This window comes from Synchiropus splendidus, chromosome 1 (genome assembly GCF_027744825.2).
Source record: "Synchiropus splendidus isolate RoL2022-P1 chromosome 1, RoL_Sspl_1.0, whole genome shotgun sequence".
In the NCBI taxonomy this organism is placed as follows: Eukaryota; Metazoa; Chordata; class Actinopteri; order Syngnathiformes; family Callionymidae; genus Synchiropus; species Synchiropus splendidus.
In genome coordinates, this window is record NC_071334.1 from 48424995 (window position 1) to 48440205 (window position 15211).

General features: G+C 42.5%; 1 protein-coding gene across 9 annotated transcripts in view; it reads left to right on the forward strand.

Moving 5' to 3' along the window:
• dab2ipb (DAB2 interacting protein b) overlaps positions 1-15211 on the forward strand; it is a 141111-nt gene that overhangs the window by 47728 nt on the left and 78172 nt on the right. For 2 of the 9 annotated variants that reach the window (XM_053853985.1, XM_053853986.1), the window contains exon 1: positions 5689-6685. The exons of the other annotated variants lie outside the window; for them this stretch is intronic. In XM_053853985.1, coding sequence (XP_053709960.1) covers positions 6562-6685 — 124 coding nt within the window. In that variant the 5' untranslated portion in view covers positions 5689-6561. Of the gene's footprint in view, positions 1-5688; positions 6686-15211 lie in introns of those variants that run through there. 9 annotated transcript variants of the gene reach the window in all.

Below are 15211 nucleotides of genomic sequence, written 5' to 3' on the forward strand. Positions count from 1 at the left end.
TAGACCAGGGGTTCTTAACCTTTCTGATCTTGGGGCCCACCTTTCCCACAACAAATGGGCTCAGGTCCCATTCAAGTAATAGAACTGATTCATTACTATTGATTTCATTTGTGATAATCTGCTTACACATAAACAAACCAAAACCTTGTGAAATGACATGAAACCATACAATCATTGCAAAGATATTTGTCAGAGAAAAGTCAAACCAGCAGTAGAAGCAGGTGCAAGTCATGTTCATCAAATGTACTAAAGACAAAAATAAAAAAATATATATACTTGATGCAAACTACTGAGAAAATGAGAAAAACAGAATAAAATTCTGAATAAAATAAATATAATAAAACCATGTCTAAATATCATTAAATAAAATCATATATTTTAGCTAAACTGCAAAGAAGAAGAAAAGTGTAAATGGAAGTATCGGCATAAAATGTTCCAATTACTATCCAAAACTGCTCAAATGTGCTTTCATCAACAGTTTTCTTTTCAAGAACTTCTTCATAGCAGTTAACTATGACAGATTTGCAGCTGTCAAGTCAATTCAGTGACACACTGTTGCCACTATATGTGGCTCATACATTAAAACTGAGTGGCTTGCGGCCCTCAAAGCCCAAAGGGGTAAAACAAAAAACTTTCAACCCTGGGCCAAGGCCTTATGGTTAAGAATCACTGTTCTAAACACTCGGGTCTGCACCCACGGGTCATAAGTTTCATTGATGACTCTAAATTGGATATATTTAATGCAAAAGTATGAACTGGTTTGCTACAGCGAGAGATTTAGGAGCGTCTTGGACTACGATAGGAAGCCACAGGCAAACTTAATGAAAGAAGGTGTGAAAAAATAAAATACATTTGAAGACGTTTTAAGTACAGAACAATAAATAACTAAAACTTCTTAGTACTCCACTAGTTCAGTTAAAATTAGAGTAAAAGAATATTATAAATCAGTCAGCGTTTTAAAACAAATTTATCGTGTAGTTACAAAGTCAAGTAAGAATATTGAGTAAGAATACTTCTTTAATATTGTATTCAATACAGTGACACAGAATGAATGACATGTAATAAAACAGATGAACAAGTGAACAACTGTAGTTCTTAGAAGGCATAAATGATGTGTTTCCAGCCCATGAATATGGGCTATTTTTTGAAATCATAATTTAAAAATCCATTAAGCAAGTGGCGTCATGGTTATTTTGTGTATATGTTTTATCTCGACTAGTAGATGTCATTACTTTCTCGGTGTCGCACTGTGACTTTGTCGTCTGCATATTTCTGCTCACTTGTTTGGACTATACAGCAAGTTTAAATTTGAGACGACTGCTGCGGAACTCAGCGGCTCTTTCTTGAGCGTCTGACTTTGACAAACATCAAGAGTCTCGTCCTCCCTCAAGTGGCTCCTTCATTAGCTTCTCATCTTCTCACAACTCTTCTGAGCCTTTTGATTTGTCGCCTCTGCTTCCCACTGAGTCCCCCTTGTGCAAGAGCCCTGACTGGGACAACATGATTTGTTCTTGAGTCTCCACCAAGGCGGTCGCCATGAACGCAGCATGGCTCCACAACAGCGAGTCGTCTCGTTTGCGTGCTTGTGTCGACTCACTTTAATGATGTGTCGTCTCCTCGAGGACTCAGATGTGACTCATTTCACCAGAGAGTTTCCTTCACAAATGATTCTGCAAGTGTTTGACTTTGATCAGAGCGGCGTTTTTGATGAATAGTTCTGGGCAGCAGCGTGACAGAGAGAGATGGAGCCGCAGTGAGTCATCCTGGTTCCCCTCCACTTCTCTTCTCCGCAGGACACATGACCGACGTCAGGCAGACGCGGGACTGTTCATGTGCCTGACAGGATGATATGATCTTGTCATTTAAGGGACAAAATCAATATCTCTCTTTTTATTAACTCAATGATATATCAAATCAGGCGCATGTGAATTCCATTTTCATTTTGTTCCTGGCCTCCACTTTTTCCCTTTTGTTTCCTGTGGTCATTATTGTTTATTTTTGCAACAGTTACTTTCATTTAACTTCCTCAGTTAACAGAACAATGACCGTCAACACACCTTTTAATTGTTTTCCTCTTTTTTTTTTAATTTGTGTTATTATTTTTGTATTTATTTACAATTGTGAGACAGCAGTTCTCTTTTGTGGTTTTGTGATTTCTACCCTGCCTTTTTGTTTCTCGCTCTTTGTCTGATTGATTTTGTGTCATCTAGTTGTAGTTCACTTTTATTCAGTGATTTTTTTTCTTTCTTTGTTCGTTTCTTTCTGTCTGATGTTAAGCCATCATTGAACTTCTTGAATGTTTTAAAAACAACCTTGAACCTTCTTTTACATGGCATGTTTTCCATTACCTTTCTTCATATTGTCGTTGTTATTTAGCAGTGTTTAAGCGCATGTCTTCAGTAAGTCTGTCAGATGATGGATCATGAACTCCACGTCAGAGCAAGACTGAAAAGCAACATGTCAATGAATGAAAGGCATTTGCCTGCTCTAGAGCATGTGAGCTCCCACGTTGACCAGAAGGGGTCAGTATCGCAGCACCCAGCTCTGCCGCCAGCCAGTAACAGTGTAGTGATGTACAACCTCCGAGGTTTGTGTTGTTAAATTAGACAGCTTTTATTCTTCCCACCGTGGGGAAATTCTGCGGATGAATAAAATAGCTGTTGTTTATGCAGTTTTATTTACACTTTTGCACATAATTTCTCTGAAATATAACTCACCGCGACTTAAATAACTTATGTGGTGTTTGTTAAAGAGAATCATTTTCACCTTCTTCTTATCCGGGGTCGGGTCGCGGAGGCAGCATTCGGAGCAAGGAAGCCCAAACTTCCCGATCCCTCCTCCAGCTCTTCCCAGGCCAGACCGGAGTCCCCTCGCATCCGGATCAGATGCCCGAGCCTCCTCAGCTGGTTCCTCTCTGCTGTCAAAGTCGAGAGAGTGGAAACAAAACCACAGGGCTCAATTTGATCTTAAATCACATGATTTAAACGCTGCACTAACACACACATTCATAGAAAAGAACGCGGTGAAGCCTTAACCTTAATCAGCCATTTCAAAACAGGTTTGAAGGTGACACCTGACGCTGCCACCACCAACATAATCACGTTTCAAGGACTGAATGAACCACACTTGAGTTTGTATTTATGTTTGTCTAATGTGTCTCTTCTCCCTCTTTTTCATGTCCGCCTCCCTGCGTTCCTTTTCCTGATACTCTCACCAGGTAAGACTGTTTTAGACTGTTCTGTTGGCTGTGGTGTGTGTTTTTTTTGTTAAAATAAGGCTTCGCTTCGGCTCAAAGACCTTGTCAGTCAGTGTTTACGCGTTGAACAAAAAGTGACGTCAGTCGCTCTCAATAGAATTTGAGAAGGTTTTGAAGCTTTTGTGGGCGAGATGTGAGGTTGATGGCAACGTTGTCTGCAGTAGATGTTGAATGCTGGAACACATTTAATAGTTTAAGGGGTTCGTTCGGTGCATTTCTACTTCAGTAATCTCACCTCAAATACTAACAGAAGAGCTTCACTTCAAAACCATATTTTAATGTTTGTGTGCTACCAAGTTGTATCTAATAAAGTTAACAAAACTGAGCAGAGGTGAGGTGCAGAAAAAGAAGGCGGAATAAGTTGTGGTGCAGTGCTAGTCAGGCGGACGAATAGGGTTTGTTTACACACTTATATGGCGACGACCGCATTCATCTCATGGCAACATAAAGTTTCCACTCAGAGAGGTATGAAGCGCACATGTCGAGTGAGTTGAAGCAGGAGAGTCTGATTCTGATTTCAACTCACTTTCCAAGATGCAGATTGATCCAGATCAACCTCGCAATACGTCCTTAGCAAACAAAACATGGTCGGAACCATACAAACACTGGTTCTTTAAGAGATGTCAAGAAAACAAACTAACACTGTAGATAATGTGAACAGCAAGTAAGAAAAGAAATAGAAAAGTTCCATTCCAGAGTTGAACCCTTGACCATGGAGTCAATAGAATGTTTGTGAATACTGGTGAACATACTTAAATTATTTCGACCAACCCTTGAAGGTTCACTGAAATATGCTCATACACGTACAAGCGAATGGAGACCCTCCTCATATATGCCTCTATGTGACTGGCAGAGTTAATGTAGGTGTGTCCAAATATGGCTCTGAAGTGCACAAAATTTGGAGTGAAATATTGTTTGGATTCTCCAACCCATTGGTTCTGAGTGCCATGAACGGCCTCATTTGATTTGATGCTTTGATGTCTTCCTAATTGGTCGTCCAGAATTGACGGCGGCGAGCTGAAATGTTCTTAGATTTAGAGAAGACTGACTATTTAAATCAGTCTGTGCTTCATGTTTCACAGCAGAGAGAGTTTGGAGGGAAGCAAGCACCAAAACGACTGTTGATATGTTGTGGTCTCATAGCAACAGCAGAGTTAACAATGCTGTTAGCACAAGCTGCAGCAGTGTTCGACGTCAGGATGAAACAGAAGATTATTTTTTTCTTCCAGTTTTTGTGAAAATGAAATTATCCTAAAGCGTAAATATAAAGACGGTGGTTATGCTCAGTCACTTTTAGTTGCTGGTCTGCTGGGCCCCAGACACAGATGTTTATGTTATCCTGACCTTTAAGTGACTCTCTACCTCGCTGTGTTAGGGTCACACATCCCACAGAAGCCAAGAGTAGCACCAACCTCGGCATGACCCCCCAAATTCTTTTTTTGTCTGCCACTGAAGCACAGCTCCGCCAGTGAGGGTAACTTTTCCCACTGTGACTGTCAAGCTTTGCAATAAAAGTCATCTGTCTGGCAACTAAGAACCACTGTGAGGATGAAATGATAAATGAGCCACTTCATTTCTTTTAAAAAAGGTCACACACTTTGAATGTTGTAATGCTGTGTGAGTGCATGTCCATCTGGTGTGTGTGTGTGTGAAGTGTGTGTGTTGTTTAGCTGTCTTAAGATCACGGCGATGTCACAGTGTTCAAGTAAAGATTGGCAAAGTATCTCAAAAAGTCAAAAGATTGTAGTCCAGACCAGACCGAATCAGACTCCAGACCAAGACCAGACCATTCCAAGACCGAGACCAAACTCAATGCACATTGAACACATTGTCTTTTTGTCATTGTAAATCCATGTGAACCAACAAAACAAAGCCAAACATAAAAACCTTCATTGTTAGATTGTTTCCGACCAACCAGAAAACTTCATTGAAGAACGTCCTGTTCACAAACGGTCGGTCGGAGACCCCTAACACACTACCTCCATGATTTGCAGATGGAATGGAGCAGTTGGACACTCACTGTGAGAGCTCACATTTCTCCTCATGTCTGATGTAAACAAGGTTCTTTCATGGCCACATTCACGTTCTTAATTTGTCAGGGATTTAATGTCTTTGTGACTCACCAAAAAAAAAAAAAAAAAATCATGAATCCAGCAAGACGGAGGCGAGACCAGGTGAACAGTACATGCTGTCGATTCCAAGACACAAATTTTTGACCACTGCTTGGTTGACTAGAAGTCTCACATAGACTTGGTGAACTAGGTTGCACAAAAGTAATAAAGTGAATTCTTCCAACATATACTCTCTTTGTAAAGAGGGGGTTTTCTGTGGATTATGTGCGGAATCACCACTTGGTTCCTTGAAAGTATGTATCGCAGTTAAACTAGGAATAAAAAAAAATAAACTAATGGTGAAACACATGGTTAGAAAGGTAGTTAAAACAAGAAGAAAGTTGGATAATGTCCTTGTAAAACTGGCCAAAGACTTACTGGGAATGTGTGTGTGCGTGTGCCTGTCCGTGTCTTAGTGTGTGTGTGTGTGTGTGAATGGATTTGGACTCTGGTCTCCTAATCTCTCCTGGACTGTCGCTGCTAACTGCCTGTGGAACATCTGCCCGTGATAGGACGTCACTCTGCCATTCTCTTCCTGCCCAAGGAGGCAAATTAGAGCGGTGTAGCTGTAAAACATGGAGCGTGCCTGAGACTCCTGTCGGATCTGGAATCATTATCAGTGGGGGGCAGTCTAGGGTATTTGTTTAATTTCCACTGGAAGAGTTTAGGGCTCTGTCAGGGAGGCGTTTGATCTCCGCGTCTGTAAAGGATTACATGGCAGGGAGAAGGGAAAAGACAAGTATTACAATCCGTTCCAGCTTCCTTTGATCCGTGTTTTGGACTGCTACTCAAACTTTTCTCTTGTTCTCAACTCTATAGCAAACATTCCCCCTCGTCCCCTCCCCTCTGTCTTTGTTCCACACAAGCACACACCAGACCAGTTCAGATCTTCAGATGGAGTCTGCTTTCGAACCCATCTAACAAATTCCTTTAAGTCAACTTTGGCTCTGGAACCGAAAAGCTGCTTTCCTGTCAAGTCAGGATACACGCAGCCTTCCGGACACAATGCCTGCAGGATCTCACTGTGGGAAACTTTGAGAGGGGGGGAGTGTGCAGAAGGTGGAGCACAGCCGTGTGGGAGAGGAGCAAACGTTAGACTGAGGTGGATGTTTGAGGGGAAAATGAGGATTCCAAGTTAAGCTGAAACTTCCACCGAACTCTCCAGAGGATACTGCTGTTGCTTTGGGTTCCACTATGGCTGGCATCACTCGCAAAGGGTCAGGGAGACCCTCGTACTACTACAGATTCCTTGGCAAGTCCCGACTGCAGCGTCAGAGGAGCCGGTCCCGCAGCCGCACCAGGCCAGTGGCCAGCAGGGGTAATAAATACTACTTCTATAATGTTGCACCTTCAGCCTTTGGGCTGAGGTGTCGGACAGGAACCGCCACTGTAAATGCTTGGAGCTTGCGCTTGGCAATTTGTATGTGCTTGTTCAAAGGGTATTTCAATAACAGACTAGAAGGCGATTCAAATCCTTTTTGTTTTGGAAACACTGCGGAGTTGATCTAAAACAAACATCACCCTTCATCTCAGCACTTTACTGGTTTAACTGCTTTTTAATCCTGTTTTTTTTTTTTTCATTCATTTGTGATGTGAAGGTTGCAAACTGAATGTACTTCAGAACGTTGGCAGCTCAACAGCTGTCTGTGTGTATAGCGACCATCGTGAAGTGGAGAATGTTTGTGGCTGATGGTTTGAACTGCTGCCTTGAAGGATCATAGGTCCACAGACTGAGAGACAAACTGCGCTGCTAAAAGATGGAGCTAATGCCACAACCTTTGCCATTACTATTGCACTGAGCTATAGGAAAATGTTTTCCCCCATGACAGCACATATAGCCTCAGTGTTTGATTGATTCATGTCTTAGCTGAGTGACTGCAGAGTGAGGCGCAACAGAGGCCAACCGCACGTCATGTTCTGGTGTTCTGAATTGAGTAGCCATGTTTGACTGAAAAGGTGCACGCAGAGTTGAAAGTCTTACACCGACAGCCAGAAGAATCTGCTATTTTTGGACGTCTTGGCAGTGCACGGCAGCCCCAGATGTTGGTTGCTGCTGTGCTTTCATGAAAAGCAGATGGAGATGACAGTTTGGCGTCAGTGTTCGCAAGGTGATGCGGTAGCACAAACGCACTGGCAAGATCTGACAGCTCGCAGCAGAGTGCGAAGCTGCCAAGTCCCACCCAGCTGCAAGTCTACTTTATTTATTGCTACACAGACAGTAAGATTGAGCCCACAGCTCAAACTAATGTTTTAGTCCCACAAATATCAGTTGTTTCTTCTTCATACGTGAAACAAAAGTTTTCTCCTCTTGTTTTTTAAAGATGAAACTCATGCAACTTATACAGATGCCAATCTTTTGAGTTGAAGCAGCAGATGTCCTCGAAGTAGAAAGTAGAAATGGAAAGTTTCCCAGGAAAAATCCATGTCAGGTGATGTCATTAGTCAATGACGCTTTGATTTTCTTGAATTAAGAATGAGATTCTGGTTTGTTATTTCATATGGGCACATTTCAAATTGACAATGAAATGGTGGCCAAAAACAACTCTTCAGATCTCTGCCCAAGATCATGAGAACATGATTCCTTCTTTATGTGTCTCAGCATACAGTATACAACAAGGTGGCACCTTTTATCAGCCAGGTTATGAAAATGTACCTGTGCGAGTACCCTCACTAGGCCCTATAGTCCACATTTTCCCTGGTTCGAACGCTTGCCCCATCACTGTCCACAAACCATGTTTTCAAAATTCACTAACAAACTGCTTCATAGAGGTGTTCCTCATTCCACAAGCACACCTCACTGTCATAACACTTTTCGCAAGCGTGTCCCGAGCTGCCCAACACAAGGCACATATCCCAAAACATTTCAGTCGCAGCAGCAAATATATGGGGGCAGAATCCTCTGAAGCCTCGGTGTCAGCTACTGGACGGAATTTGTTATCATCAATGTTAGCGTACGCAGAGTAGCGTAGATAAATGAAGACTGCCCGTAAAATGAAGTGTGTTTCCACTATATTCTTGTCAAATAAACATGACAACACTCTTTCATGATTACTTTTGGCTTTAGCGCCTGTTGCAGGCGGTGCTCCGTCATCAGTTAATACCTGAGGTGACGCTGACTCGCAGTGTTAAGAAGTGACAGACAAATAAGGTGGTCAAGCCGATGGTCGTAAATAAGTTCGGACTTCTGACCCTAGTGTCCCCAGACTAATGACGACTAGCTTCAGATGTGCTTCGTCGTGGGTCATAAACCAGCTACTTTGCACATAGTGCGCCAGGTGGGAAGAAATGAAAGGACAGCCTGAGGCGCAGAGGTGCGAGGCTGCACAGCTGGGGGCGAATCGGACTCAGGCCACCCGAGACAGAATCCGCCGTGTGAAAAGCTCCTTAGCCCCTTCAGCTGTCAGGCAAATATCCTACTTAGTTTCTTACTAAATGATGCACTTTCTGTAGTTAAATTATGTTAGTCAGTGTTGCAGCTTTCCGGGTTCTCCCCAGTGCTTTAGCAGCACAGTTGACCCCGAAGCTGGGCAAATCTGCCTTTTCAGCTTCTTCTCTTTGTCAAAATGTCATGAAATATGACTCCAATATTGAGTAGGACGGAGACGCACGTGAAAAGTTGCTTCGCCAATGTGTGTCCGAGCGCGACTTTTCTCAGCACTGCTCTCCCAGACAGGTGGGTTGTTGATATATGGTACATGTTTGGTTGCTATGTAAAGCACAGAATATCCATATAATGGAGTACAAATCTGACTTCAGCTGTAACATTGAATCACAGTAACCTACAGAGTCATACATAGTTACAGCTGTGCTTCTAAGACATCTCATGAGTTACTTGGCGTACCCCATCTTATGTCGCTTCATGCTAGAACAGGGTTCATTCTTCACACCATTGTGAGAGTGACAAGGAGATGAGGATCGGTACAAACAACCTTAACTATCGAGTTCCAGATCAGTCATCAAACCCCAAACAGAAGTGAATCTTGAAAGTGTAGCATCATTGAAATCCACACAGTCTATCAGCTGTTACGGAGACACTTGCACTCAGCTGTCGATGCAAAATCATGGTCCAGGCTCCAGGCCAAACAAATCATCATTATGGATGCACCCAAAACCAGTCTGTCCTCTCAACAGCCGATGTCGCCTCAGAAAAGCTTGACGTTGCTTGTTTGCCGCGCAGTACTTTTACCCAGCAAGTTTATGTCCTCAGGCTACTTATCTGCAGACGTGCCTCCTCCCGCTGGAGGCTGCTCTGCAAGGTTATAATGATAAGTCTGCCCACCAGGCGCACATCGAGCGACTCAAAGGCGTCCACCAACGATCCATTTTTCATTCCAGATCTGCCCCGGGGCTAATCAGATGCACTTTCACCGCTTGTTTTGGTGAAATCACAATAATGAGCGAACATGGTTGTGTGTCTTCAGCAAAAGAGAGACTTAAAAGTCGTCCATCTGTGCTGCCCAGTTCTCTGAAGTACACAAAAGCAGGTGTCACATGGACAAAAGCATGCGGACACACATTGCCTTGATCTTGGCGGCTAAGTGGTGGCTCTTAGTGGAAGACAAGAGGACAACTCTGTTATTAAATGCCAGGTGAGGCCAGGTGACGCCTGCCAGCCGTGCTCTTCGTCACTCAGACGAGTAAACAGTCGCAAATAAAAGGGTCTTTCAAATGATCCTTTTGGAATTCAATGCAAGATAAATATGAAATATTATAGTGAAACAAATAAAAGCCAAAGTGACGGTGACAACCAGGTTTCCAAGTGACACATGCAGGTTGTACTTTTTAAACAATACCCATCTCGTCCTCTGCAGCATTTTTGTCAAACGTAGCAACCGCAGTGTTGAAATAGCAGCCAGCGATGCAGATTGCCGTCGTAACACTTTTACAGCCTTCTCTACATCTCCTCCGCAGCTTTTTTTTTTTTTTTTTTACAGGCGGTCACAAGCTGCTAACAGGCTAAAAATGTACACTCTGAACTACCTCCTGCTATAAAGGAGTGAATTTAAATGTATTTTAGTGTCGTGATACGATTAATCATTGCTAGCTTGTCGTGGGAGACGAGCGGCAGCAAGAGGGACACATGATCTCCAGTGCTGTCAGATTGTTTTGAGAAGCGAGAGACAAAAACTTTTAGTGACTTTTAAGAAGAGAAGAGGTGGGGATGATGATTATTAAAGATTAGGCTAATATAAAAACATCTGATATGCAGGCTTATTACATGTTTTAAGTAAAATATACCTTTTTTACTTTACTGTACTATACTTACTTTACTTTACTGTGAATATTTATCCATTCTAAAATAAACGAGAAATATGTTTCTTTTACATGTGATGGTCCCGGGGAGCCACGGTTAGAAAAATTCCAGGTGGAAACCTTGAACCTCGATGTTGAAAGCAGGATAGGAGTCAGAACTCTGTTGAGGGGCTGCTTGCATAAGGAGTGGGAGGGGTCACGGCACGGTGCCGGTCAGGAAATGATTCTTATACAAACTCAAATAACTCAAACTCAGGTATCAAAGTACATATTGGGGCAACTTGTTTTTCTCAAGATGGTGGCACTCGAGCACCATGAGGGGTCTATCTGTGTGTGTACCTGAGGCCAATGTTAGTTTAGTACATTAATCCTTACTTACACTGCAAAACATTCAGTAAATACTGCTGCAACACAACCACAAAACACAAATCCAAAAGGCAACACATGGCTGTCCCATGGTCTCCTTCATGGAACCAGATCTCAGCAGTTTTCCTACACTGCAACACAACTACTCCCCTTCACAGGCTTCCTGCATCACCTTCGGTGAGGTCAAGTGCACATCCTGAACGTGGTTAAACCTTATACAACAGCTCACAACCAGTCAGCCAACCCTCTGTTCCCTCACTGTGAAGTGCAGATTCATTTGCTCATTTGACTCTCAAATGGTGGCTTGACTTCACCGACTAAAGTTTCATGTTTGCACCATGTGAGAGAAACATGAGCACTCGGCTACACCCTCAAAGTGAGGAAAGAACCTTCAACATCTTCAAACGCTCCTCATAAACATTCTGTTTGTAGCATGTTGTTTATTGGGGTAGATTAAAAACCGTTTTGCCTTTAAAGGAGCAAACATTCCAAAGTGTAGAAATATAAAGCTGACAAGTTCACATGCTCCAGTTGGTCCGCTAAATGGTGTCACATGGACTAAAACAGATCATTCTACAGTTGACCACAAATGAACGGAGATTTGATTGCTTCGTGGCTGTAAGCAAGTTGGCAGATTAATCTGCAGGAAGCGGCGGCTCTCTGTGTTTACAACTTTGCCGGGAAGATCAGGAAGAATGAGCTCATGTGTTGTTTTTTTCGTCAGCTTGCGTGGAACATCTGACATGGCTTTCACCTTCATTGAGTCAGTTTCCTCCCTGGTTCCTGACATGGACCCACAAAAAAAAAAATCTTATCTCACTATTGACCCTAGCGGTGACAAGAGCAGGACAGTACATATAAGCTATAAGCTATATGCTATAAGCTATAGTTAGCTTTTTATCATCTTTTCTATTTTGTATTCATCCATCATTTAATCCAACTGTCACTTAAATGGCTTTTACTCGTTTCTATTTACCACGCTACAAAGTTGTATTAAACTTTTTTTCCCATTTCTTCATTTTTTTTATTGCCAGAAGCTAAACAATTTAGAGGTCTATACCGAACCTGAAAGCAAGACACATGCTTTTATCATTACATCACCTGTAATGACCTTTAGCCAGCCATTACATTATGACCTCGCAGTTCATATTGTTGATCTAGTCCTTATCCATGAGACATGACCACGGCAGTCCAGAGACACTCTACAGAAGCTACATTCACATTTTCATTCAATTTAAACCAGCAGAAAAGAAATCTGTCACACACTTCGAAACAATTCACCTTTCATAATCCCAAAAAGAAGAAATTCAGTATTTATGTCATGAATAAATAATGAAGTCGCTGCCACAATAAACAAATTCAGACTCAGCGTTAAAGAGTCTGCTAGTCTTAAACTGTGAATAAAACAATATGTACCAAGGAAATAAAAAAATAAAAATGCTGATTAGACAGTTATATAACAAAATAAATCCAAAGGGTGAAAGGTAAACAAATAGGTAGCAATCTGTAATGTTCAGCATCAAAAACACACTTCTGTAGTGAGTTAATGTTGGTGAGCATGTGTTTGTGTGTGTTGATGGGAAGTGAGGGACATGGCAGTGTGACAGATGGGAAACTTGACCATGACCAGCCAGATAATGATCACAGCTCTGGTTCTTAAGTGATATCCACAGCAAAACATTGGAGGCCTGGATATTTACTTCGATGGCTTGTGGTGATGAAACTTTAGAAGTCCATTTGGCTTCAGTCTGATCTGGTGCAGTTATGTCACACAAACATCATAAAGGTCTTTTGAGATGAGCTCCAGTTACAACTTCCCTTCTCCATTAAGTGTTGCAACCTAAACCGAGATGAGTGTTGTTGAGTGAAAATGTTTTATCACTCGCACAAAAGTGAGTTTGTTCAAGTTAATTTTTATTAAATCAACAAGCTCCTTCATGTACGTCCTGTTTCCGAAGTGGTTATGTGATGAAGTTCATAGTGTGAAGAGAACTTGTTCTGAATTACAGTGGCAAAGACTTTAACATGATTGAACGGCTGAATGTTGCGCTGTTCTTCTCGCAGCACTTCCCACCAACACTGTCTCTCCTCTCTGCATGTCCAAGCCATCAGGCCGAGCTTTGTCTCAATATTGCCCTCCCTTCTTCACCTCCTTTAATCTCTGTCCAACAGACCCATGAAGGATGATAGATATCTTGACCTAACACAATGAAAAAGAGAAACCCTGTCATCACTCTGGGAAACTCATGGTCTCATGGCCTGTAGGGGGGTCTATGACCATACAGAGAGCCAACACGAGTCAATACAATACATGTCAAACCTGAAAACAAACAACCTTAAAGGTTTTAAAAGAAGCGAATGATAGTCAACTGTTCTTACTAAGTAACAAGTGAGTCACAGTTGGGATTTAAACATCTGCTACCATCATGTTTCCTATGACTCTTGCTGAGCGGCCGACTACCCTCAATGAATGTTTAGATTATTGTTTTAGTTTGTACTTTTAGGGTCATTCTTTCATTGCTTTCCTTCACCTACTAATCACAACTTCACCACTCCTCCTCTACTTTCATCATTCAAATGGGAAGCACAGTCGGGAGTCAGAGGGCCGGGATGGGCAGCAGAGCAATCAAGCCGTCTGAGCTAAAGTCCCAGACCTTCTCCGTGACACCTCAATGCGGGATTACTTTCTGATCTCCGTCCCACTTCTGGAGTCAGTGTGTGTCCTTGCCTCACCTTCTACTACTTCACATCTGCTAAATTATGAAGACGGGCCAATAGAGTCCTCTGAGTACCCGAATAGAATCCAATAACAGGGACAGGTGCAGGATAATCCCCCTCCTCCCACTCAGCCCCTTCCCCGTCATTCATCAATATCCACTCGGATTATGAGGCTGAGCAGTGTAGAGGCTCGTCGCTCGACTGGATATCTGTCGAGAGACTGCGGAGGTTTTACTGATGGGTTATTGATCTGAGAGAATGAAAAGGACACACTACAATGTAGACGACTACTCGGTATTTTGCATGTGAAGTCATTGTGATCTATAGTCATTGGTCAGAATTTAGGCTTGTGCTATGGTGGTCGGGTGGTTGTGTGTGGGAATCCTGCACGGACTCAGGTTTCTCCAACTGACAAAAAACTCCAAGCTCCATTCTCCTATGAAACTGCAGTGCTGGGAGAACAAGTGCCACCCTTCAATGCCAGAGGCAAGTGGGATGTGTTGGTTTCCCAACAAAAATTCATTGACGTCAAAATCTGTGTGTCGATGCGTGTCATTGCTGTTTGTGTCAACACACATGGGCCCTAGGATGGGCATCGAGACCTTGTTGTTATTCAGAAGCAATAAGAAATTATCAGATTCTCTAGAATCATGATATGTTCATTTCTGTTCCTCCAATTGGTTCCTCACTGAGGTCCAAGTCGCTGCTGACCGCAGCAGTCACCGAGGTTCCAACGGCGACGGGTCATAGTGTTCAAAAGTGTGCCTTTGTTTTAACGTGTCTTTAGAATCAGCAAACCCCTTCGACACCATGGCAGAATGATGTGAGAATGTTCCGTGTTTTCTGTGACGCCGCACACCCTCAAGCTAACAGCTAGCGCATCATTTAGCACGGAGGTAACTGTTGGAGGAGATTGAATTGTTTTTAATGATGTCACACAGGTCACATCTGCGCTACTACAGTGATTTTCTTTTTCTTTTTTTTTAGTTACAGTGATGTAGAGAAGTGTCGTCTGTCTCCTTGGGAAGTATGTGAAGTGTCCTGCACTGATAAGAATAACCACAACTGAACAACGGAGCTTCCCTGAACTCAGCGTCTTAGATAGTCATTCAAATGAGATCTTTGGAGCATGTTGATCATATACATTATATGAGATACATATATGGTTTTGTTTCAAAGTGTACAGTGTCCGAGTATCACAGTGAAATGATTTTACAGAAGGGATGGTTCAAGCAACTTTAGGTTAAACAGAAACTCAAACTAGGTCAAAACACAGGTAATTCACAGTAGTCGATGGCAGCCCTACGACACACCAGCTCTTGTGGCTTGAGCTCCTTCTCAATTGCTGAAGAAACATGCACATATTTCATGAGTTAGTCAATCCAGGCAGGATTGTCTTAACAGGAAGCCACCCACCTGATCGTGCGTCATCCTGTGGATCTCAACTAACCAAAGTTTATAGCGGATGACTTGGATCTTAGGATGCTAATAAACACTGAGTCTAACT